This window comes from Trachymyrmex cornetzi, unplaced genomic scaffold, assembly GCF_001594075.2.
Source record: "Trachymyrmex cornetzi isolate Tcor2-1 unplaced genomic scaffold, Tcor1.1 scaffold11, whole genome shotgun sequence".
NCBI classification, from domain to species: Eukaryota; Metazoa; Arthropoda; class Insecta; order Hymenoptera; family Formicidae; genus Trachymyrmex; species Trachymyrmex cornetzi.
This window is the reverse complement of record NW_017295653.1, coordinates 196,318-222,338: the sequence shown is the minus strand read 5'-3', so window position 1 is coordinate 222,338 and position 26,021 is coordinate 196,318. Positions and strand designations below refer to the sequence as shown.

The 26,021-nt window shown below is 34.8% G+C and overlaps 3 protein-coding genes across 3 annotated transcripts in view; 2 read left to right on the top strand and 1 right to left on the bottom strand.

The window, feature by feature from the left end:
• The window catches only part of Amun (protein amun), a 9,731-nt gene extending 2,064 nt beyond the window's left edge, over window positions 1-7,667 (top strand). Inside the window, exons 2-4 of the mRNA XM_018510177.1 lie at window positions 3,927-4,023; window positions 4,578-4,893; window positions 5,228-7,667. Coding sequence (XP_018365679.1) covers window positions 3,927-4,023; window positions 4,578-4,893; window positions 5,228-5,685 — 871 coding nt within the window. The 3' untranslated portion in view covers window positions 5,686-7,667. The remainder of the gene's footprint in view (window positions 1-3,926; window positions 4,024-4,577; window positions 4,894-5,227) is intronic.
• A 10,703-nt stretch (window positions 7,668-18,370) lies between these two features.
• asun (integrator complex subunit 13 asun) lies at window positions 18,371-23,068 on the bottom strand. Its single transcript, XM_018510493.1, has 10 exons — window positions 22,838-23,068; window positions 22,488-22,754; window positions 21,669-21,743; window positions 21,236-21,522; window positions 21,081-21,171; window positions 20,620-20,827; window positions 20,162-20,541; window positions 19,782-19,943; window positions 19,212-19,537; window positions 18,371-18,707 (listed from the first exon to the last, which is right to left on the bottom strand). Exons 2-10 carry the CDS (start codon window positions 22,701-22,703, stop codon window positions 18,422-18,424), a joined length of 2,031 nt encoding a protein of 676 aa, XP_018365995.1. The 5' UTR covers window positions 22,704-22,754; window positions 22,838-23,068; the 3' UTR covers window positions 18,371-18,421.
• On the top strand, window positions 23,068-25,879 carry LOC108763128 (WD repeat-containing protein 55 homolog). The gene is made up of 8 exons (XM_018510496.1): window positions 23,068-23,091; window positions 23,580-23,756; window positions 23,853-24,060; window positions 24,551-24,733; window positions 24,848-24,921; window positions 25,004-25,167; window positions 25,248-25,465; window positions 25,564-25,879. Exons 1-8 carry the CDS (start codon window positions 23,076-23,078, stop codon window positions 25,820-25,822), a joined length of 1,299 nt encoding a protein of 432 aa, XP_018365998.1. The 5' UTR covers window positions 23,068-23,075; the 3' UTR covers window positions 25,823-25,879.
• The last annotated feature ends 142 nt before the right edge of the window (window positions 25,880-26,021 follow it).

Below are 26,021 nucleotides of genomic sequence, written 5' to 3'. Positions count from 1 at the left end.
CCCGAGGGAGGAAACGGCGCTCTACCACGGGGCGCACGCGGGACAATGAACCCGCTCGCACTGCTCTTCGCAAACGAGCAAGCGAGCGAGCGAGCGAAGCGAAGCGAAGCGAGAGAGCGGCAACGTCGCGCGTATGCGCGCCCGTATGTCACCCTCGCGGCTCACTCTTGTCGAGGATCGAGGGAGATTTACCCCGCGGACTTCTCATGGACAGTTTCTCGCCGTCACGTGGTCAGCTGTCCCGCGATAGAATGATATTCCGAACAAGTAGATACAAAAAAAAATGCAGATCCCATTTTTCCCCTTTTTTCAGTTACTGGTCACGAACAAATGAAACTAGGTCGATGAGGAATGCGATTGCCGGAGATTATTCTTTTTTTTATCTCATCTAGTTGATCGAAGATTTTTTTTAGAAAACATAAAGAGATAAAGAAGGGAATAAATAAATCACCGTGTATATATGTTTATGGAAATATATAATTGTATGTTTGTGTATCTATAGTGTATATTAATTAAAGAAATGTTTTACATTTGCATTTTTTATTTATATGAATTGTAAGTTGCAGCGCGTGCGTTAATTATTTGTGTAAGTAACATGTAAAACGTGAGCGAATTGAAATGTAGATAATTTCCTGTTTCATCACTGATACGATTATTGATTTTGACAAAATGATTAATCTACACGTGACGTAATTACATTCGTAATACTTACAAAAAATTTAAAAGGACAGATTAATCAAAAGGATTACGTAATTCGTGATATCACGCAAAGAATGTTTATATAATGATTAATTACTCGTTCTGTTTATGAACAATAATTATCTGTTTATAAAGAAATTCGTTAATTAATAGAACACTTCAAATAATTGACGATATTAGATTAAGGGGTTTAGATTACATATTATAATAATAATAATAGCTCCTATCTCTCGCGCAGAAATTTAATTCCAGCTAATTTATTACTAAAAGACAGTAATTAATTATTTATTTGAAGTACTAAAAGTATTGCACAGAGCAGTGCTTTTAATACTTAAAATAAGTCATTAATTACTGTCTTTTAATATTGGCCAATATTATATTTCTATCTAAAGAATTACACTCGATACTTTATTTAAGTAATCTGTAATATTAACTTATATTGTAAAAATACAACTCCGATAATTTAAAACTTACTAAAAAAAGATCTCAGAATTTTATTTCGTAAATTTTATGAAGCTGTACCTAAATTCATAGGTCATAACTAAAACGAGTATATAAATATTTGCTTTTACTTTTGAAAATTTTAATATTCTTAGATCCACAGAACATTTTCGAGACTGTAGACCTCTATGGATATAAGAATTTAAAGTGCGCCAAGGATATACTTACAGTATTCGATATTCGAGAACAAAGAAACTTCAATAACCGGTATAAACTTCGATATAATACTTGGAAAAAAAAATATCAAACGAATTTAAACAGAACAAAATTCAGAAACATAAAACTATAGATTACGAATCTTAATAGGATCGTATGTTACATTTTTATTTAAGAATCTAAGGATTTAAGGAAATCATAAAAAATGGGAACTCCTTCAAAGTACTGAACAGCTTCCAATATGTGGCTTTAATAACTTCTCGCGACTCTTCTATTTTTAACTTAAATAATTTATTTTAAAAGAATCGATAATCGTTAAGAGTTTCCGTTAATATTAGATAAAGAATATTATTATATTATTAATAAGTAATGAATAAATTATTCGCATTTAAAATGAATAAATAATTTTTATAAAACCCAAAATTTAATCATGTTTTAAGACAATCCTTCTTAAAGATGATAAAAATAAAAAGTACGTCGATAAAAAAATTAATTTTAAAAGGATAATTTCTTTATAACTGTTCTGAACGCGTTTAAATATCAATTTCATTGAAAATAATGAATGAATAAATCTACATAGGAAGTAAAAGAACAGTCTTTTGAAAAAAAGCAAGATATAAGTACATCTTTTTTTCCTTAATCTCGTGCGATGATAAGCTCATATTGTTTGTTTTCGCAAGCGTGATGGGATCGAACAAGATCATTTTATCGATCGCAATGTATTACGATGAGACTGTAAGAAAAAGAAGTATACACAGGGAACAGTGACAGAACGAACGAGTAAGAGGCTGGTGTTGGATAGGGGGAAAGGGAGGACAGACTTTACGCGCCAGTTTCTTCCGTGTTGCAGAAGCGACGGCGAGGGCGACGGAGGGGTCAGGAGAAGTGGAGTACCGTTGTTTTCATTCCCATTGAGGCCAGTTTGTGTCAAGGCTGCTTTTCCACGGTGCCAAGCCGTGTGCGGATATGCGGTATTACGAGGTGCAGCGCGCGTTTCAACTTTGTGAAACGTTGCTATTTGGCTCGGAAAATATTGAAAATATCTCTTTAAAGAGTAAACGCGGACGTGGGAATTTATTTCGAAAAAAAAAAAAACGGAAGAGTTGCAGAGAGGAAAAAAACACGGCAGAGACGCAGGGAGGAAAAATATACGGCACTTTTAACGATGCGCGTTAAAAAAACGGTGCGTGGAGCAATTATCACCTTTGAAATTGATTTCTTCGCTTCGGAAAGAGTAAATTTTCAAATTTTGGAGATTCAGATTTAACTTCAAAATTTCTGTTTGTTCAATGTGATTAAGCGTTTAATATATTTTATCGAATGATTTTTTAATAATTCTTAATTTATATAAGAAAAGAGGTCATCGCGCTGTATAATAATCACTAATTATTTATTTAATACGTATTTCTGTAATAAGAATTATGGAAAACCTTACTTAATATATAAATTTTAGTCGATTTACACATTATAATTGATTTTAAACAGATTTCGCGAGATAACACAATACGCGCGTTGCAAATTTAATAATTTCCCGGACAAATGCAAGATTTTCTGAAAGTGTATTGAATGATGATAAATCCCGCTTATTTGCAGTAACGTTGAAATCCGATTTATTATTTTGCGAAATTCGGTATAAAATGATGCGAATTATCCTAATAATTTGTCAGCGTGGAAAAAGGTATAAAAAACGAGCGTGTAATCTTTCAATCTTGATTATTCTTTCGAATTATCCGGATCCTTAAATCTTTTGATTCTTCGATTCTAATAGCGCTTAGGCTTTCTTTAATTTTACAACGTACGTTTCTTTAATTTTGCAACAGTCTTCAGTTTTATAATTGGCACTCAGTCTACGTAAAATGGAAATTGAGAAAATTTACAAAAATATTATTAAGTACCAAAACCTGTCTTGCCGAATATGGCCCTCTTCACTCTCTCTCTCTCTCTCTCATTTATGTTGAATCTTTCTTGATCCATTTTCACTGAAGCGGCGTCTACAATGAGATTTTAAGATTTAAAACTTAAGCTTTAAGCCTCGCACAAGCTGTAAGAAACTAGCCAATCACAGTCGAATATGAGAAGAATAATCTATGATTGGTCAATTTGTTATGGCTTGAGGCTTAAAGGTTACGCTTTACGCTTTAAAGTCTGATTGTAGACGTCGCTTTGATAGTCTTCAATTTTATAACATCAGTTTCCATTGTTCCTGTAATAGTTTCGAGTGTTTGTATTCCGGTTGTAATGGGTATTGAGAGAGGAAGATGGAACGTCACAGCGCGAATCCACGTGTGATCCACGTGCGCGATAAAGATGGGTATCCTCCAATCATTGACGAGGGGCGTGTCGAGTTTCTTGCGGCAGCGTTTGTATTTTTAATCGAGCCTTTAACGAATTCCTGTATTCCGCAGCAGCGACGGCGGCGGCGCGATTACGTCACGCCTGTTCGTTCGCTCATGCGTACGCGAGACTGTATGTGTGTGTGTATGTAATATGTATGCTTGTGCGCGCTCCTCCTCTTGACTTGAACGATAGATCAATCTTGATCGCACGGATCTTGTTGTTTGTATTGGCAGGTATCAGAATGAGCTTCCGAAGAAGATCAAGGCACGCGGCAAGGACGCGCATCTCAATCACGAGGAGCTGGTGCAGACGATGAAATGGAAGCAAATAGTAAGCCGCTTTTTCCTTGTTTGGTCAACTGCGCCGAGGATCGGACTCCGCCAAGTTCGAACACGATTTTATCTGTAGTATTAAATTTAAATGAATTTTATTAACTAAAAAATAGCGAATTTTATCAACTGCTTTCATGACAGAGTCGGGAGCGGTGCGTGAACAATGATGTGAAGTACTATTGTTATCTCTTTTGGTACACATACGCGATTCGGAAGAAAAAGGATATTGTAACTTATAATTTATAGACTGCGCGAAACCAGTTCTCACGGATAAAAAGATTACATTGATAGAGAAGACTAAAGAAATCGATTAAGGGGACAAAAAAAAAACGATATTATTTCCTTGGAAATATAATTATCGAGAAGATTTATATCTATTATACGTAATTTACACCTTTAAAGTAATTAGTTGTTTGAACGTAAAGTTTGGATTTGGCGGAGACTGAACCTAACATAGCAACATCTCGATGGATCTAAATAGAAAGATTTTTATAAAACCTGATCCAGGATCTAGATGTTCCAACGGGTGCTTGACTGCCATTTTGTTTTCAGCGCGGCAAGTTCTACCCACAGCTGTCCTACCTGGTGAAGGTGAACACACCGCGCGCCGTGATGGCAGAAACAAAGAAGGCGTTCAAGAAGCTCCCGAATCTCGAGCAAGCGATCACGGCGCTGTCGAATCTGAAGGGCGTCGGTACCACGATGGCATCGGCCCTGCTCGCCGCGGCGTCGCCGGAGAACGCGCCCTTCATGGCGGACGAGTGCCTGATGGCGATACCGGAGATCGAGGGTATCGATTACACCACTAAGGAATACTTAAACTTCGTCCAGCACATTCAGAACACCGTCGAGAGGCTGAACAAACAGGGTAAGCGATTATGAATCACTACTTGCCGCGTGCGCGCAATACCGGAGTCGCGCGCGTTTACCGTATCGAGTCCTTGGAATGAAATTCTCATGTTATTTCTTCATGGCCGAGGTTTCCCATCGTCAGATCCTTGGGTACCTCTCTAATTTTATCTTTCCGTACTTTCAAGTAAAATATTACGTATTACTGTATTTCCTTGAATTTAATGACATTGTCATTATCACTTGTTCCATTGCCAAATCTTTGGGTTTTATATTTTCACATCTTTAAAATTCCTTTACAAGAGAAGGCTTTAGTTTTTGAAATGCCATGAAAAATGTTTTCTTTGTTCCAGCATCAAATGGCAAGACATGGAGCCCACATAGAGTCGAACTGGCGTTGTGGACACATTATGTGGCATCCGAGCTGAAGCCGGAACTGCTCGACGGCATCCCGGGCTCGACAGAGAATGGCAATTCGCACAGCGCCAGCAACGGCGAGGCGACAGAGCCGTCGGATGATAGTAATCAAGAAACAGTGGCGAATGGCAAAGACACGCCGGCGGCGCTCGATCCGGCGGCGATCGATGAGAACAGCACGACGACATCTTTCACCGAGGATTCGATGGATAAACCGGCGACGCCAATCACCGCCAGCGATCATCCCGTCGTGGGCGCCAGCGAGGACACGAATGATTCCCTCATTACCAACGACAGCAGCAACAACGCGACGCCACGACCTACCGATAGCGAGGACACCGAAGAGGACTCGCAGGACACGCAGGAGCCGCCCACCAAGAAGAGCAAGAAGTGACCCGATCGGCTCGGTGACGCGACGAGCAACAACGTCAGCACTTTCGTGCCCGCCAGAAGTCTGTCGATCATCGCGGCACCGCGCCGTCGATTCTGAATCATCAAACGGATGATGGGACCGACGGACGTACGGACGACGGACGGACGGATAGGTAGTATAGAGATGGATGCACGGACGGACGGACGGACGCGGATGGATGGATGAATTACTCTATTGTGCGATTGCTTGGACGGAGCACAGCCGCTCACTTCATCCTCGACTCTTGCTGAAGAAGAGAGAAAAGGAGAGGAAAGAAGAGGAGGATTCGCATGACCCCGGAGATTCGGATGGAGATTCTGGGATCCTCGAATCCTCGAGTTCTCTCACTTTGTTTCTCTCCTCTTTCAAATCCTTCCCGCATCTTGCCCACGGTCTCGTTATATCTCGTTTCTTTATGCTCCTCCCGTTCTGGTAACGATTTTTACCAAGTGACCGACGAGTTCGTATCCTCGTCTGACGACTGCTGGATCCTCGCCGTTGTTGTTGTTGTTCGGACAATCTCGCGCGTTCACAGAATGTTAACAAGAGTTTTGCACCACCTTTTGATTATGGATCTCCTGTATAAAGTATGTTGGAGCGGACGAGGAAACGTGAAAGTATATACTCAGTGTTATTAGAAATAAAGGACCTTTCACGAATCTAGTGATAAGCCTTTGTATCCCTGGCACTCTTGACGGGTTTTTAATTGTCTTTTTCGTTTTTTTTTTTTTTTTATTAATTTCTTTGATCAATATGTCATTCCCGAGGCGTTTAATACTTGCGGTATTTAGGATTTTTGTTTCTTCGAATTACATTGAGCACTTTGGATTTTCGAATTTGACAAGATTTAAAAGCTTGAAGAAATTGAGGATTTCTATAATTTGAGAAGATAAAGCTTTAAAGTTTTCAAAATTAGTAATTTAAATAGAATTATTGTGTTTATAGAATTTCGAGAAAATTTTGTCGATAATTTTTTTTTTGTTGAATATTTGCGTTATTGAATCCTTGAATTGCCGATTCTCTGAATACTCGAACGCCTCTTCTTCCACGGCTCCTCGTTCGCCGCTCTTCAAACACAACTGAAACTGCCGTTCTACAAACAAGAAGATGATGCAAAACTTTCTTGATACACATCGTCCACTTTCTAATTCACCCTTCGCGATGTCACATGTCGTAAATAATTAACGAGACTCCCTCGTGATGTTCTATTTATCACCGTCGCAACTTTTTGTTGAAGTATCTACGATCGTCACAAAGTATTCGACGCACGTATTTTTTTTTAATTCCATACCCCCGAGGTCAATAATCAGATCAATTTCAAAGAACGATCTCGTAAAGCGATGTTGCATGTCTACGCGTAAACCACGATTAACTCTACGAATAGAGTGAAGCCGTGACTTTATATGCGATGTTTATATGCGAATGCATATGCAATAAGAAGCAGAGATACATTTTTTATTTTCCATTTACTCCGAGACTGCATACAATGCGATAATGAGATGATTTTACGCGCGTAAATATTCAGCATCGGCACGAAGCTTCGTGAATTCTTCGAAAGATTTCAGTTCTTCGTATCCTAGATGTTTAGAGAAGACGGCAGAGCTTTCAGTTTTCTCGACAATTAAATTTCCGTATTCTTAAATTCATGGAATTCTTGAAAGGAATCTGCGAATTGCAGGACCGTAAATTAATTTCAGGACGCGTGCGTCACTTTCAGTTAATCAATATTCGATCACGCCTTATCAGTCTCGCGCGACGTAAGTCAATACGGCGGAGTTCTCGAATCATTCCTTCGGAAGCGACAATTATTGTTGAAAGGAGAAGGAAAAGGAGAGGAAAAGAGAGATTGGGTGAAATGTATGTGAATGAGGAGAGGAGGAAGAAGAGAGCAAAGCACTCCGTGAGTAGCAAAAATAAGGGCAGAGGAAATACTGGACACAATGATAATATTAATATTAATAATAATGATAAATAATAATTATTATAATTATAATTATTATATATAATACCGAATCATTACCATAATTTATATACCTAATGAGAAAACTGCATGTCAGAGTGATGCATGGAGTAAACCAAATACCTTGTAAGTAAAAAAAACTTTAGAAAGAAATAAAAGTAATGCTTTCAGTCCATCAAGCTCAGTAAAATAGCGTCCGGCCTGCGACACACTTCTACGCGTGCATAGTTCTTTAGAATATTCTAATTATTTAAGTACGTATCTATTCAAGAGTTCATTTGAAGAGAACATTATTATTATCGAAACTTTCTCTGATCTTGGAATTTTGTTGTTATAAATACTTTAATGAACGTTTGAAGCCTTTAAATTTTTAACTTTTCAATTCTTAAAGTCTTCAACTTTTACGTTAAAAAAAAAATCGACACCCTTTTTCTCACCTCTCTCCCATATTCCACTTTTTAAATCATTTATTTTGCAAACACCGTTCGTTTCTTTTTACGAAAATTAATCTTCGAAGAAAGTTTAACAAGTGCTTACGGTAGGGAAAGTGAAATTATAATTATTTTATTTATGAGAATATTATCCTATTCTAAAGTTTAGAATCTAGACACATATAAATATGATTTTAAAACCATGTTAACGGGATTCTGCAGATTCTATTAGTTTCGATTTGTCTTTAATTTGTAGTTGACTACTATGTTAATCTTTTGCAGCTTTAAAGTTACAAAATTTATATACGCACGACTTTTATCTTACCAAGTAATTTCATAAAGATTAAAAACGAAGGGTACAAAAAGTGGAAAATACGCGTAAATAATCACAGGGCAAAAAACCCTGCGATTATAGTGAATTTTCAAAACGATGATTCGTCACTCTACAGCTACGAGTGAACATGACACGACGGCATAGCGGATATGTGCGAGAAGTGAAAGTAAAACACGTCTCGCATCTTCTCGACTTTCTCTCGACGTCACTTTAACTTCTCGTCGTTGACGTCGTTCATCCTGTTGGGAGCAATGTGAAACCGCAGTGACGACCGCAAAACCACGTCCGTTTTTGGTCGCCAGAAAAATATGCCTTTGTCCGTCTATACTCCTTATTTTGCCTTAAATCTTTAATCTTTTTTTGTAAAAGAGTAACGTTATCGATCATTAATTATTAATAAATATTCTCGACGATAACTTACGTGCACGAGAAACATTGTCTTATAGAGAAAATATATTATTTTTATTTTTAAAGGCTGGAAAAAAAATACATATTTTATATATAGAAGAAAAGGCAAAAAAGTGAATTGCATGGAGAAATGTTAAAATTTAAACAACTCTCAATATACTTTCTAAAACTATCATCCAATATTTCTTGAGAAGTGGAATTTATTTAACAATCAGAAACATTCTTAACAATGGTGAATAACCTTTTGTCTGCGACTTTTCAAACAGGAAATTCTTTACAAATCTGTGGAGGAAAACTGCAAATATATATATTTGACATTGTACAGGAAATGGTACTTGAAAAATTTAAAGTTCCTCGTAGTTCTATACTCTATACATTCTTTAAAGAGACTTAAATCTTTCAAATAGAATCTTAAAAGAATTGTAGACAGTTCCTGATCCTCTCTAACTATTATTTCTTCGGCCATTCAGGTATTCTTTTTTTTTTTAAATTTGTTTTGTTTCCCGTAAAGATGTATTTAAAGAAAAGACCCTCCTGTGTGAGAGGTATACAAAAAACACGAAAATGTTACAAGGCTTGCAATAAAAGCACAATAGGAATAAGTCAAGGTGAATGACACACATCTAAACAGGCCAAATGAACAATGAAAAGCTAAGCCATTGACCTTCGTAGAATAGAATACGGGAGGGTGAATTGATGATACCTTGCAGTTTGCTGATTTATATTGATATGATAATTTGGCTTATTTCTATTCACGCATGTACTTCGTTTTTATGACTCCACACGAAGTGTTTTTCTCTTCGCAATTGAAGTAATTATTGTTGTCTACGCAGTAAATTTTTTATACCACTGACAATTAAATCTTCAATTTATGCTCATGATTCAGAACTTTCATCAGAAGATGTTTAATCTGTAATAGTAATTTCTTATATTAATTTGCGAGATATTCATCGAATTTAATATGGAAGCAAAATTAACTTTTCTATGAATCCCTGTTTATATTAAGAGACTTGAATAATTTTTGTGAGACGAACCTTGATTCTTAATTCGTAAAGAGTTGATTTTATCTTTTTACAACGTAATTTAAATTCGTTTGGAAAGACGTATCTCGTTTGTAAAATTTAATTCGAAGTTTCAAAGAAATAATCAATTTTAGAGTTAAATGTTAGGCAAGATATGTGCACAGTATTTTACATTTTTATATTTCACGTGGGTGTTCCGATCATCCGTTGTTAATTTTGATTGTACTTTGGAGCTATGCGATTTACATTCGCACGTTCTACCGAGGTTCGATTTTGCATCGGTGCTGAGATCGTCGAAACCGGTTTGCCGAAGCGTAAACGAGCGAAGCGGGAACTCGAACTTGAGGTTTCAGCGCAGCAGGCTACGGTATTCCCATCGAGAGAAAAAACTCACTCCGATTTCGCAATATCGTCGTAAATTTCTTACAGAATTTCCGCTTTAATGCAATGACTAAAAATTTCGCAAAAGTCGCAAAAGCGATTCATGAGTACGAAACCTAATTAGTCGGGGATCAAAAGGAATTTTTTACATATAAAAATATTCTAAGACAATGGAATAAGCACATTGCATAATTCGTGAATTTGATTTAAGTTTTAAACTTACGTATATCGACCATGAATAATGTTCATTTTTATAAATATACATATATCAACTTTAACCTTCATTTAATTTATTACTTTTTAATTCTAGTTCTAAAAATTAGGAAAAAATAAAACAATAAATTAAACCGAAGTTACAATCAATCTACACACAGAAAAAAAAAATGTTGCTGGCTACAGCTAATTCTGTTAGCTGAAATTGCATTAGCTACTATAGTTATGAAATTTGCTAATACATACAAAGAATTTGTTGCTGTAGTTAATATAAGGACGTGACAGCAAAGTATGTCTGTTACAGATCAATTTATTTAGCAGCATGAAGTTAGTTGTCATAATTATCGGATATGTCAGTGTAAAAGAAAATCGTCTCTACCACGGCTAAATATGGTTTGCTGAAACTGTATTTGCTACCAAATTGTCTGTTACACAGAAAACGTTTGCTGCAATGATCAATAGATCGACATAATAGCAAAACGCTTGTCTGTTACAATGACAATATTTAGGCCTTACAGCTAATGGAAATTAGACCTCGCAAATATGACGTTAGGTATCCATATGTTACGACTGGAATTTAGCTACCACTCGCAAATTTTTGCTGCTGCAACTAATCTTTTTTTCCGTGCAACGATAAAAATGGACAACAATCAATCGTTAAAGAATAACGCAACAGAAATGAGACTTCGTCACTGAATTCTCGAGAGTTCACAAAATCTCTCGACAGACCTATATCCGTAGATATAATCCAAGGATCGCGAGAGGACTGAAGACTGTCGACTGAGGGTGCATTTTTCATTTGACGCTTACGATACTCGTGAGCATTATTTGCCCTCGTTTAACATTTGATAAACGAGGGTGAAATGATTCCATGAGCGTCAAGTGGAATGCACCCTAAATTGCTCTGTTACGTGCGAGAGATAACGAGAGAGAGGAGGAGAATTCATCTCCTTATTTGTTCCCTCTGCCCTCTGCGGATTCCAAAGGAAGGCAAAGCATCGAAGAAAGGGCATCGGGAGAAGCAGGGCAGGAGGAAGATAGGGGGACGACGAACAAGGGGGATTGGAGGGAGGGGCGGGAGCGGGTGCAATGCATCGCGGTCACTCCAGTGACCTAGTAACGTCCGCCGCGACCTTAGCTGCGACGTGTTCACCCGTTTAAACCACCCTTCTGTCCCCCCTCGCCACCTCCCCCGCCCCCTCTTCGCGCTCCCTTTCTCCTGTTCATGCCACACGTGACGCCGATGTGGCGTAGGAGGGCAACGGGGGAGAGGCAAGGGATATTCTCGCGGGGTGCGGAAGGGGAGGAACGATAAAGGGAGAGAAAGAGAGAGACGGAGAGAGAAGGATGCAAGCAGGGAGGGATGATATATACAAAACACAAGGTCACACAAGTGCGATTGTGTGGACGGCCGCGTCGGTGAAGACGCGGTGACGTAACGTTCGGCGACGATATGTGCATGTGACCCGCGCCACGGTGGTATGTCATGACATTTACCATACGACATTGTGAGCCAAATGTCAAAAATAATTCACTACTTTAGATAACTACATAATCATTGTATACAACACATAATTGAATCAATGTTAAAATTATATTGAAATAGTATAATAACAACAACATTGTTTTTTTACTTTCAGATCTATAATGTAATAAAAACTTGGCAGACATGGATGAAGAGAAACGTGATAACAAAGTTATAGTAGGACGATACTCTATATTTTTGTTATCATATACTATTCCCTTCTTTTGTACTAGTAAAATGTTTATTAACATCGTGATCTGTCAAGAAATCTACAGTTTTAAAACGATTCCGAATTATTAGAAAAAGTTCTCAGCAAAGATACTCTCGGTGGTTTGCCATGCAATTGTCATTCCGAGAGGCGACGGTCAAAATAAAATTTGATATGTTCTGGATGGAATTTGAATCTAGATTTTTGGCACAGAAAGCAGACACGCAATTCTTCGTGCTACAATCGTCACAATGTAGGGATTTTACATCAATTGGATTTATGTCAATTGGATAGAATTAACAAGGATCGATTGGTCGTATCGTATAAACTAGTATACATATCTACTAGTGCGCATTTAAATTACTTACCTGAGAAAAAAAAATGTACATCAGTTCTATAGAACCTCCTCTAGTTCTATAACACCTCCGTTGGAGAGTAAAGGATCATTCATATTGTAACATTAAACCAGAGTTACTTTTCCCACGCGCCACTCAGTAGAATGTAAGGTCCAAGAAACAAAAGGAAATAGGTCAAGACGATTGTGTTCACATCACTGTAATCGAGAAAAAGGAATAAGTTGTGGAATGATATTCAATTGCATTCATGTCGTTATTCGAATATTTTCAAATATAATTATTTAAATAAGATATTTTAAGAACATAATTATACAGTAATGTGATATAAGTTTATAAGCAGATTAAATTTTTTTATATAAATAATTGATATTTTTTACGGCAAAAGATATCTAGTTTAATTTATTACCAGGTTTTTATTACGGCATGAGGCAAAAATCTGATCGCTTCGGGAGAAGACTCTTATCTGGCTGCTCGGAAAATCTCCAGAGGTGGAAACGAAGTGAAGATGGAGAGCCGGGGACTAGGGACGGAGAAGGGATGAAGCATAGGAACATAATCTCCCAGCAGTATTCCCGGACCCTCTGCCAGGGTAGCGAGAGCTCATTAGAAGTCGCCCTTTGAAAATCGTCCTGCTACGAGCAGCTGCCCTGCGGCGCAGTAACGGACGTTTTCTGGTGTGTTGAAACTTTTAACTCGACAATTTTAAGCAGGAATCTCTACAATTTTTCGATTTTCCAAAAACTTCTCGCTCGTACAGACCGAGAAGTTTTTGAAGTTGACAAAAAGGTCACAAGATTGATAGCTCTTTCGGAGTATTCAATGTATTTCTTGTTACGAAAAAAGATCCTGAAATTTGTGATATCACAAAAAATAAGAAATCTTTTAAAGACCTTGGAATTGCGTATCGAATGGAGGATTTTAAAAGTTTTAAATAAATGTATCATTTAAATTCTTTGACAAAATAAATAGAGAAATTTTTTAATAAAAAAAATTACGTAATTTTTATTTTCCATGAATAAAATTATTAGTTTTACTGAATAATAATTTTTTCTTGGCATTTATAATACTCTGATTATTTTCAATTTTTATAAATATAAAATTTTACTTTAACACAAAATTATCTCACTCGTTATTCACTATATATGTTACGTGTATAATGTGTAATTTATATCCATATTCTCTTTTAATTAAACCCATTTTTTTTTCTGTATATTGCTAGTTTCAAATCCTAACGTAGTTTGATGCTGTTTGAAAAATCGGAGGGACACGTTGTATATTTCTCCATCCAATACGCCCCTGGCGTTTCGCTTTAGTGCTTCGTACATCCTGCAGGGACGTCAAAGGGACGACAAAGAGCCGGTCGGCCGTGAGCCTTGAAGGGCGGCAGCCCTACGAAGGGAAACCGGGTTTTATGCTGCCGCTGCGTTCTCTCAATGGGGCTCCATGGAGTACTCTGAAAAATTCAAGCCTGAACTGCTGGTCTTGTCGAAGCATATACCGAGTGAACCGTACAAAGATTTCGCCGAGTTTTTAAATCCCAACCTAATCGAATATCCTCACGTTCAAAAAGACCTCGATCTATAATAAATAAAAATTAATGTTTTGAAAAATATATATATCAACTGCTCGTAATAGTTTTCCACTGAAAGAAAAGAAATATTTTATGTATATAAATCAATATTTTTAAGGAATGTATTAATAGCGTTGCACCATCAAAGATTTATGCACGAAGAGAAACCTTCAAGAAATATATTAAACCGTTAATAATTTTGCGTTCGAGTAAATAAAATTTAATATCAGAGAAGTATATAGACGAGATGAGACCTTAATCAATATTTCGAGGAATATATTTTATCGGCGATAAACAAAACATGAAGGTAAAATAATACTACGTACACATCTATATAAAGTATATAAATTAATATTAAATTGGGATATTTTCTTCCAATATTGCCTCGTTTTCCAAATCAATTAATTTTTCATTCAAAGAGCTTACGTGCTCCTGTCCAATAATCTCATTTAATTAACATCGGATTAAACAATTTGTTTTCTTTCTTCCTAAATTATAGTATCATTACACACGCCTTTATAGACACAGTAAAATTGAGTTAATCAAAATGAAAATTAATTACGTTATCACGCGAGAATAAATCTACATTAAATGAAATTAAAAAAGAAAAACGTAAAATAAAGATAATTATGCGCACATATCTTTGCTAGAAATATGTAGTTTGACGTTTTAAGCTTAATGTACCAGAAAGCTACATTGTTTGATTGATTAACTCATTTTTGCATAACGACGTTCAGTCGATGTTAACACAGTTCGTCGACGTTTTTACGCTGAAATTCCTGTTTATAATTATTTATTGGCGCGGAAGGACGTCGCTCTGTGCTCGCGCTGTGTCCGCTTCGTTCCCTCGTTTCGTTTCGTTCAGTGACCCTCGGAGGCCGCGATCGATATGTACCAGCTATACGCCAGAGTTTCAATTATATAAACGCTGAGCTCTCCCGTATCGGTATGGCGTGATGCAGAGCAGACTATGCACTGCGCTATCAGCAACAATTAATACGTCTATTTATGTATTCGGTATTGCTGTGGCGGTATATCTGCATTTAATATTTATGGCGTAGAATATTGAAAACGCTATAAATAATTACAGGCAGCGCATATTATCGCACTTCATTGATTTGAACATCATGTATGTGTTTCATATAATAACTCCCTATAACACGCTCATTTCATATTATAATATAACGTCAATCGTCGATTCATAGTCGTTTAGTAAACAGCTGCAGCTAAAATTACTGATCTCGTCACGGTTTTAATTCTGTCGTTTTTCTTACATTTATGTCTGTTCAGTTATTTTTATCGATGAACAGAAAAATTGCATTTAATGTCGATTAACAATATTTCTTTAACAATCAGTGTCTACATTTACTAAATATATGAATATAGGAGTTTATGTGTCTTCGATAAAAACTTATCAGAAATTTTTTTATACAAATATGATAATGTGATCATTAAATATCATTACTTTTGATTATTGCGACAACTTATGTCATATTTATCAGCTCTTCCGCATTTCTTATCAGTGCATTCTGATGATGAAACAGCGTAATGATTATTTTACGAGAAAACGCATACCGAGTTAAGTCCTTTGTAAATATATATATATATATAATCTATACGTTTTATAAAGTTCGTATTTTGCAGAAATTATTAAAATATATTAAATTTTAATAAATATTTGTTTGAATGGTACTAATTAAATATTTACTAAATATATATTTGATACAAGAATCATTAATTTGATTTAACTCGTTATTTTTTTATTGAATAAATATTTATTTACTACAAGCAAATGTTTAGTTAGTGCTATTGAAACAAATACGTATTAAGATTTAATAAATTTTGTTTTACACTCAAAAAAGTGATCTTGCAATTATGGCGAAAATTATAATATAACGTTATTAAGTACGAAAACTAGCTAAAATAGATACATTTCTAGCAAGTACTGCGATATTGGATATTGTATTGCATCTAATCATATAGACAGAGATAGAATTTAGATTTGTGCTATAAATTCTATACGTATGATACATAATTTTCTATCAGATACAAAAAACAGCTATAATTCTAGCTGAAGTAGTAAATATTTTTTTGTGTATAATAGTATGTCCATGTTATAATTGAAAGATTAATATAACGCAAATCTAAGAAGCAAAAGTTGCAACATAGTACAAATTACATTATGACAAAAATTGACACATTATATATAATAGCAAAATATATATAATTTATATTATAACAGTATACAGGTACTTCGTGTTATATAAAATTATTAGCAAAAGGAAGGTATTTAACGACTCTCTGAAATTGACACTCTCTCTCTCTCTTTCTCTATAACATTTGGGAAATCTAAGAAAGCTGTATAATAGATGAGTGCTTCGCAGCAACTTTGAGTGTAAAAAATGCACGTTTGAAAAATGCCAAAGTGTTCATTAAGAAACCGGACACTCGGACACTTCTACATTCTACCACGTGTTGCTTCATCTCCGCACGCACGCATGCACGTGGCGCGTACGTCCGAAAAAAATGAGCAGCGCGACAGACATGTGCATGCTGCATACTCATACTTACGTACGTCATACGTACACACGTATGCGCGCGTTTACATGCATAAGTATACCATTGACCGGGATATCCTCTATCGCCTGTCTCGGGATGAATGAACCGTTACGTCATGCACTTGTACTCACTGGTCCCCTTCCGCAACCCTCCTCCTCTTTCTCGTCCTCTTCCTCCTCCACCTCGTCCTTCTCTCGTAACCCTCTCGCCCTCTCACCGCGGACCCGTCTATCTTTTAGCGGCTTGCATTATACAAGGTGCAGCATAAGTAATGGCCTCGCTTGAAATGGATCGATTTGATGGTCACATAATTTTCCTCCTTCTATACTTTCTTACCTTCTCTTCGGAGGAGGATGAATTGAGATGGATCGGCAAGGAGTGTAGGATGTTCCCAAGGATTTTTACGTGCAGGTAGACCTTTGGATTCTTAAACTCGCGGGGGAGAAGCATCTAGAATTTTTTAATTTTTATTTTCTCAATATATTCTGATTTTTAATTTTTTATTTTTTCGATTCCTAAATCTACCGTTGGAGACTTTTAATTCTCAATAGATTTTGATGTCTTAATACTGCAAGAGTTCTTTGTTCGTAAGTACTACTTATTATACTACTTGTAAACTTCCAAATCTCCGGGTATACACAGGTTTCTTTTCGTTTGTGTATCTTCCTCTGTCTACGTCTCTCAAATTGAGAGAGATCGTGCGCGCGTCACATCGAGTTACGTGCAACAAACACGACCGAGCGCCTCCTCTCCTTGCTCCTCCCTCGGCCCGGCATCCTTCCACGTTTATCGATTAGCATGGCCGAGCACACGCCGAAGCGAACTATAGATTCGACAGAGGTCGATGTATCGCTTAGACGGCTCAGACACTCGGCAGACGTGTCGACTAATAAAACAGCGGGGGGGGTGCAGAGCGGTAGAGGAAGAAGAGGGAGCTGGAAATGATGTTGTACCACTGATACACTTTCGTCCCACGCAGGTGGGTCTTTGCACAACATAAATTGACCGATGATGATCACTCCGACAATCGTATCGTCGAATTCTTTTATCCTTGGCCCGAAAAGCTGAATTTTCTAGTCAAAATATCCCATGCTTATTGTATGTACGTTTGTATTATAGACCCAAGTATGTCTTTTATAATCTTTCCAATTTCTGATAATCTTATTTTCTTTCCAATTCTTGTTATATATCTTTAACTATTATTTTTTTGTCTATTAAGGTTTTTGCCTATTAATTTTTATTTCTAAATTTTTTATTTGTAATAGAGATTTGCTATAAGATTTTTAAATTTTAGAAATCTTTTTTATCTTATTTTTGTAATATAAATTCTTTATTAAATTCATGAATTCTTGTCAAAGATTCATATTACTTAATTTTTATAAATGTCAGTTCTATATAGAATATATTATGGAATTATAAATTATTTAGGTAAATCCTATTATATTTATTGTAGATCTAAAGGTCTAAAAATTATGAAATGTTTTTCTTCCTCTAAATAATTAAGAATTACAATCTTATAAATTATATATATTATTATTAATTCAGGATTGTCAACATAATAAACTAACAAACCAGAAATATACACTTGCTTTTAATGTAAAAAATGTTTAATTACTGTCGTTGAATTTTTCGGTTTTAACTGATAAAACACATCTTGTACAGTCACGAATGATATTGTTGAATAATATTAATATATCTAATACAATTATATTTACAATGTCACATGTAGCGTCTCTATGCAGTGCACTCCGTTATCCCTCTAGCATAGCCTCTCTGGGTTCTCGTCCAACTTCCTTCAAGTTGGGATACAACTTCGCTTTAAGACCATCACTACTAACTCTACCATGAAAATCCGGTTTCCTCTCCTTTGGAGCGCTGCGTTGCAACCAGATGTCCAGGAGACTCCTCGACCCAGCAATATTACCCTTGTGCAACTGTTTGGTTAGGGGTATCGATACGCTCGCTGGCGGCGACATCGGTGAATCTGTTGTTGCTCTGATCACGCTGACTCTCGCAGTTCCATCTTCTTTGCCGAAACTATAAAGAGATCGTTATTTAGATTTCTAAAGTTCAATAAACCTATACTCAGATTCTTCAATTTGTATGATCTTTAAGTATAATTTTATCTTTTTAGCCTACATCGATACAAATAAATTCTCATTTGTTTTTGTTTACAAATCAATTTACAACAAAAATTTACACAAAATTTTACCTAAGAAAATAAAACTCTAACAATAATAAAATATAAATTTATAATGTGTGACTTTTATAATAGTGCATTAAAAATAATATCAATTACAATACACTTTATATAACACCTGAACATTCTTTTTTATTTTTTTCCTGTATAGAATTTATTATAAAGTGTAGTAAAATCGACGTTCATCTATCAATAAACTCCAGGCTAGAATTAAGAAGCAGCAACAAATTAAAAATACGGAAGAACATAAAAGTAGAATCATTGTAGTAATTAAAAAATTTCAATTTAGTTTAACAATAAGTAAATTGTAATTTACAAATCAAATTCAATTTTTTAATTACCTATCTAATTCCCGCAGAGCCTGATCCAGTTCCACTTTGTCCTTTTCGTCTTTATTTCTGATCTCCAATAAACAGTTAAGGACTTCAGTATGTGCGGCCGAGTTGTTGGCATGATGTTTAAGAAATGTTTCTATTTCATCCCATAACAAACGATAATGTTCTTCTCTGCGTACTCCTTTCCCGCCGCGACCTCCGCCGATGTTTGGCAAAGGCAAGGCTTCGTGTTTTGCCTCTAACCCGAGCAAGCTAAAAATTATTTGTTTGCACTGGAGTACTTCTTCCGTGGTGAGCTCATCCTTCACCATTATTTCTGGAAGCGGATCTATCTATACGAAGAATTTAAAAATATCTGATGTCAATTTTTCTTGAATTGAAGAATTTAATATTTAATTACAAGATCTTCAAAATATATTTTAACATATTAAATTTTCTGAATTTTCATAAATTTTAAAATAATAAAAAATCTCTCTATATTATCAAAATAAATTTAAAAAATTAATCAGAATATTTTATGATTTATTAATTATATTGTTTAAATCTACTATTATAATATAATTATTATATACAAACATGTTTTAAATTAAACATGAGAGTACGGGAAAAAGTCATAGGCCAATATTTGGTATGACGTTCCAGTCTTGATCTCATCTTTTCTACTAGACCATCAGTACTAGAAGTGGAAGTACGTTTTAGCGGTACTAATATGTTATTTCGTATGAGGGTACCAAAATCCTGTAACAAAAATATTATTGAATTAAAACAGTTACATCGTAAGCCAAATTTTACTCCTAATAAAAAATAAATATTTATCAAAAAAGTATAAAATTAACATATGTAGAATTTTTAATACATGATAGTAAAACAACGATGGAATTGATAGTAATGGACTAATTAATTAAATTTGTAGTTCTCTCTTAATACAAAACATAGTAATTACAAAAGCATCCTACGGTTATTCTATAATCCGTAACACGACCACCACACCCTTCACTAATGGAAGGTGGATCCTCGAGCACGCTTCGAGCAGTAGATAACGTATGAATGAAAATCTCGCCACCGTGCGCTGCTAATAAATGGGAAATAGTTTTTCCACCGGCCTTTCTAGCCATTTCCAGCATTACCGATCTACCGTTCAAGAGAAAATTAATCAAACAAGATGATGGTCGGCTATTGACGTCCACTGGTGTGATTCGGTACATTGCCGTGCAGTTTTGCATCTCCGACGCGCTACAGCCGCGCGGCGTGCACCACTTTAACGTGACTGTCTCATATTCCGATCCTTCCTCAAAACGTCTAAATGTCTTTATCAATGCCGAATCTTGCGGATTACCTATAACCAACCAACGAAACTTTATGGTATCTAAAGAAATTTAAAGATTTTTACAAAAGAAATTCTTTTAACTAAAACCTTTCAAAATCGCAGTATGTGCGGCTGAAGAATGAAATATCTCCACATCGTAATTGGCAGACGAACTGGCGTTTTGCTCCTCTTTCATGGGTATACCTGTCACTGTAGTACTGGCCAAATCATAATGAGACAAAATCAGATGAGATAACTTGGAATGAAGTGATGAAGCCTTGATTGAATGCACTTCTACTGTAAGAAATGATGATACCTGTATAAAAAGATTTTAATCTAATTTACTTTTTATATGTACAACAAATATAAAAACGGAATAGAGCATTCTTAGATTAATATAACAAATATTATATTATAAATTTAATTATTATATATATTATAAAAATTATATTACAAAATTAAAATTATATTTAAAAATATCTTATAAAAAATTAATAAACATGCTTTATTATTTTAATGACAAAATAGAGGACATAAAATAATTAATTATTAAATTATTAAAGGCTTACCTCTCGAGGACCTTGACTAGTGACTTGAGATTCAATATTGTTGGGATATATGTTCAGTATAACTAAATGACAATAATCAACAGGAATCAAACTGTAAATTAGAACAAAGTTTAATATGATTATGATAATTTATAATATTTATAGAAAATACTAACTGATCTGAAGATAGCGCATTCTTATTTTCCTGTGCTAATTCATTCAAAAATATATTCTCTAAGTTCTTCATGTTGCCATTATCACGTGCACTCGTGATGCATATTACCCTGCCTCGATTTATCAATTTGTTGGTGTTCTCGTTTAAAGAAGTTCTTTTCTCGTGTTGTATCTCAGAGCACTCATTCAGTGTCTCGATTGCTACACGCAGACCATGTATCACTGAATAGTCTTCACCAGGTTCCGGCGTCTTCGTTGGCACTCCTAAAATAGCAGTGCCATTCATTATCTAAAAGTAAAATCAGTTCCATTATTTTTCCAATTAAACACATACTAGCAAAGAAATATATTCCATTCAATAATCACAGATATTTGTATTTCATTAATTAGATATTCATTACTCCATAAATATAGAAATTTGAAAAGGAAACTTGCATGATTCAAATTCTGCTGTAGTGGACTCCATGAATTCAGCACATAAGCTGCACGGTCGGTTACAACAAATCTAATCTGAAAAAATAATGATAGTAAGGACAACATTAACAATACTAGAGACTATCATAAACTAATGTAGTCTGTTCTATCATAAAAAAAGTAAGTCTGTTCTATTTAGCTGTATAGTTTATTTTTTTCAATATGAAAAGAAAAAGAAGAAAAATGAACATTGAAAAGAAAAAGGAAAAAAAGAAAAATGAATAAATTCAGCTAAAAAGAACAGATCTTATATATGATTACCTATCGTAGGATGCTTTTCAACAAGAGACACAGATGACAGTATATAACACAGTGAATTATTACAGCCATGTTGTTAAATTAAAATAATTCACTGTGTTATATTATCTGTGTCCCTTATTGGATAGCATCTATAGATTATAGCCTCAGATTATATTTTGCCAGTATTTTTCTGATTTGTATTTCTGATAACTTGCTAAAATATGTTGCAACTCAATTGCCAACAAGGTGAGTTTTCATTTAATGCAATATTGCAAGTAAAAAAAACACAAATTGAGTATAGTAACTTTATATGACAATGTATGATTAATAAAAATGTATGATCGTATAGCAATATTTCGATAAAATTACAACAACTATTGTTTGTTATCAGAAATACAAATACAATTTCTGACAATCTGCAAGCAAAAATTTAATTCAACAATATTTCTGCTATTATCATGGCAACATGACGGTAACAATTGCTAGCCGGTTTGTTTTTGCACGAAATATTAACTGGGAAATAGTCTGTTTTTTTCGTACCAATTTGCCTGTGGGGAAGAGGTCCCACACAATGCGACAGTACTCCAACGAAGCTTCGACGCTGGTGGTCCATAAAGACTTGCAGACCGGTGCCAGCGGGATTAGGTTCTGGCTTCTGCTCTTCAGAAAGTCAAATTCCAGCGGGGATTCGGTGGAGATGCCAAAATACGGCGTGTGATCTAGCACGAATATAGTTTTGTGGTTCGCGGGATACATCTCGCATTTCTCACTCGCGAGCCGCGTGAGACAAACAATATCTTCGCCGACCTTTTTTACTCGTCTTTTGAGGTTAAGATATAATCAATCGCGAATCGTGATATTTACGAAATTTACAAGTACGTCGAATCTATCTCGTACTCTTCCAAGTCAATCGCATTATTTTCATAATTGTTATTTTGTATCAACGATCAATGAAGTCGGGAAAGGAGCAAACGAACGATAGCTGCGTACGCCAGGCATCTTTCCAGTTTCCTGATTTTTTTACTTGACACTTGTAGCTCGAACATAACCTCATTCGTGATTCGTGATTCCGTATTCTGTTCCGCGCAGTTCGAGTTCCTCGTGCGGTGTGATAACCTTTTTCTAAGGATGCACTGGAAAACAGGTAAATCGATAAGTAATATCACAGTAAAAGTTTTTTTCAAAATTTTGTAGAAATTAAAACACTTTCAGAAATACTGAGAAAGTCTATATTTTTATTTAGAATTTTTCATATATATATGAATTCTAAAATATTCTAAGATTTTTAATTTTCTCATTCTATAATTTCTGAAAAAGTAACCTTTTAACTTGTTCAGATTTTATAAGATTCAATCAGAACTTATAGGATAGAAATCTTAGAAATCTCTGAATATTTCAAAATTCATGTATATGAAGAATTCTAAAAAAGATGTAGACTTCTTCTGAAATGTTCCAATTTATATAAAGAATTTGAGAATTTTTCTAAAAAGTTATAAAATTGTTAATTTAATTTGTATAAAAATTCTGAAAAATTATATGAAAAATTTTTACCAGTGATGTTATAATTATTACAATATTTGTAGACATTTGTCTTTTATGTTCAAATATTATAAATATATAATTGATTCGCAGGTAATTTAGTGTCTAACGATGTTCATAGTGATGATAGTGATATGAGTATAGATAGGATACCAAACCAGGATACAAGCAGTGATGATGAGAGTTCAACAAACGAATCTGTATCAGATAGCAATGATGATACTATTCCTGTTATTAAGAAGTCAAAAGCCTCGACATCTACTTCAGCAGGTATTCCTTTTTTTTTAATTCTCATTTCATATAAATTGTTATAAAATAAGTTAAATATGATTTATCTTAAAAAAAAAATCTTTCAAATTCATCTAGATGGGCCATCCCAGCAAAATGAAGACAATGATGATGAAGACTCTATTAATTCAGATGCAGATGAAGTTGTTCAAGCTATATTACATGCAAAGAAACTGCATAGGAATCATCCACCCTCTATTACATTGGAAGATATGATAACGGATATATGTTTCCATCCTAAATTGGACACTATAGGCGTAGCCAGTATCACGGGAGATGTTTTCATGTAAATTTGATATTTTAGAATATATTTTAGAGCGATTGAAAATTATAATTTAACATGTGATTAATTTAATTAATTCTTAGTACACAACATGATTGAATCATTCATATACTATGCATTTCTTTTCTTTGAAATACTAGGAGCATTGACTAAGATAATGGTCTCTATTCTTTCTTTTAAATACACGACTTTATAAATACTGTTAAAATATATTTAATAATTTCTTAATAATTTTTGCTTATTTGTAAAAGAGATGAAAATTAATCCAGAACACGAATGATCTTTATATGTAGTAAAGGACTAAAAAATCATCATATGTATTAAGGATTAATAGATTACTCAAAATTCTATCCTTGATATCAAACAATAAGAGATTTAATAATTCTATCCATGTTAACAAAGTAGTGCAGGTATGGATTAATAAGTTAATTAGAGTTTGATCTAAATCATTTTTAGTTCCAATGAAAATGTTTAATCTATTTTTTTGTATTAGGTATAAATATAATAATGAAGAGACCAATCTCGTATCGACCATAGAATTGCATCTTAAAGCTTGCCGGGATATTGAGTTTAGTGAGGATGGACAGTTGTTATTCTCAACTGGAAAAGATCTGTGTATAGCGATAACCAATGTAGAAACGGAACAACTAGTCAGATTGTACGACAAAGCTCACGAGTATGTATATCCATATATGATACCTATTAATGTTAAAATGTCGATATTAATGCGTTTTTTTCATTTTTCCAATTATATCGATATTAATGCGTTTATTCGTTTTTCCAATTATAGGCAACCTATATACACAATGACGATTATCAACGAGCATGTATTTGTAACAGGCGACGACGACGGTGTAGTAAAACGTAATGATAATTAATATCTCTTTTAAAACTCTAATTAACCAAATCAATATAATATCTTACGTATAAAAAAAAATATTTCAAGTCTGGGATCTCAGGCAAAAGGGAAGCGTGCCAATATTTTCTATAAAGGAGGCAGAAGATTACATCAGTTCAATGATAACCAATACAGACGCCAAGTATTTAGCTTGTGCTAGTGGTGACTGTCTGACGACTATAAACATACCTGAAAGAAAACTGCATGTACAGGTATTATAAAATATACAAATGATTTAGTAATCATACTATTATAAAGTACTAAGTCGATTTTATACATGTGTCGCACACAGTCCGAGGAACACGACGACGAGCTGACCTGTCTTGGCTTATTTAAAATGGAAAGTAAATTATTAACGGCAAGTAATAAAGGAAAAATGTATGTATATAATTGGGGAGAATTTGGACTACATTCAGATGAATTTCCAAGTGTCAAAAAGAAGGCAATTAATTGTATGATTCCCATTACGGAAAACGTAGTGATAACTGGTGAAGAAGATGGAATAGTTAGGTAAGCGATTAAGACAGAATCATACGATATTTTATAATATATAAAGATTGTATCATTTATACGATATTTGTGTTACGTTACACGCTTACAATAAACAGGGCAACCAGTTTGTTTCCTCATCGTCATCTTGGCATAGTTGGACAACACAACTTTTCCGTCGAGACACTCGATATCAGTAATGACGGGACTTTAATAGCATCCTCTTCGCATGATAATGATATCAAATTCTGGAATGTACAATATTTCGAGACCCTAAATGTCACCGAACCCAAAAAAGGTGAAAAGCGAAAATGGCTCGAACACAATCTTCCTAGTAGTAAAATTCATAATCGATCCGATTTCTTTGCAGAATTGTAATCTTAACGATAATAAAATATTTTAACATATTCTGTACTATTTAATCATTAAAACGTAAATCCTTGCATATCGTTTTGAAATAATTCATCCGATATCGTTCAACATATCGAAATAAATGGATAAACGAGTAGTGTTACAAAATGTGTGCATTTTATACATAGTTATCGGTACATGAACACTACACAAATTTATGTGATAT

Excerpts from the sequence above, each read along its gene's own strand:
- asun (XM_018510493.1), bottom strand. The coding sequence starts at position 22,703 with ATGTATCCCGCGAACCACAAAACTATATTCGTGCTAGATCACACGCCG. Across the intron at positions 20,542-20,619 it reads ACATACTGCGATTTTGAAAG|GTAATCCGCAAGATTCGGCA; the intron begins GTTTTAGTTAAA and ends GGTTGGTTATAG. Across the intron at positions 19,538-19,781 it reads TCATGTTTAATTTAAAACAT|ATAGATCCGCTTCCAGAAAT; the intron begins GTTTGTATATAA and ends TTCTTCGTATAG.
- LOC108763128 (XM_018510496.1), top strand. Across the intron at positions 24,061-24,550 it reads ATCACGGGAGATGTTTTCAT|GTATAAATATAATAATGAAG; the intron begins GTAAATTTGATA and ends TTTTTGTATTAG. Across the intron at positions 25,168-25,247 it reads AAAGAAAACTGCATGTACAG|TCCGAGGAACACGACGACGA; the intron begins GTATTATAAAAT and ends TGTCGCACACAG.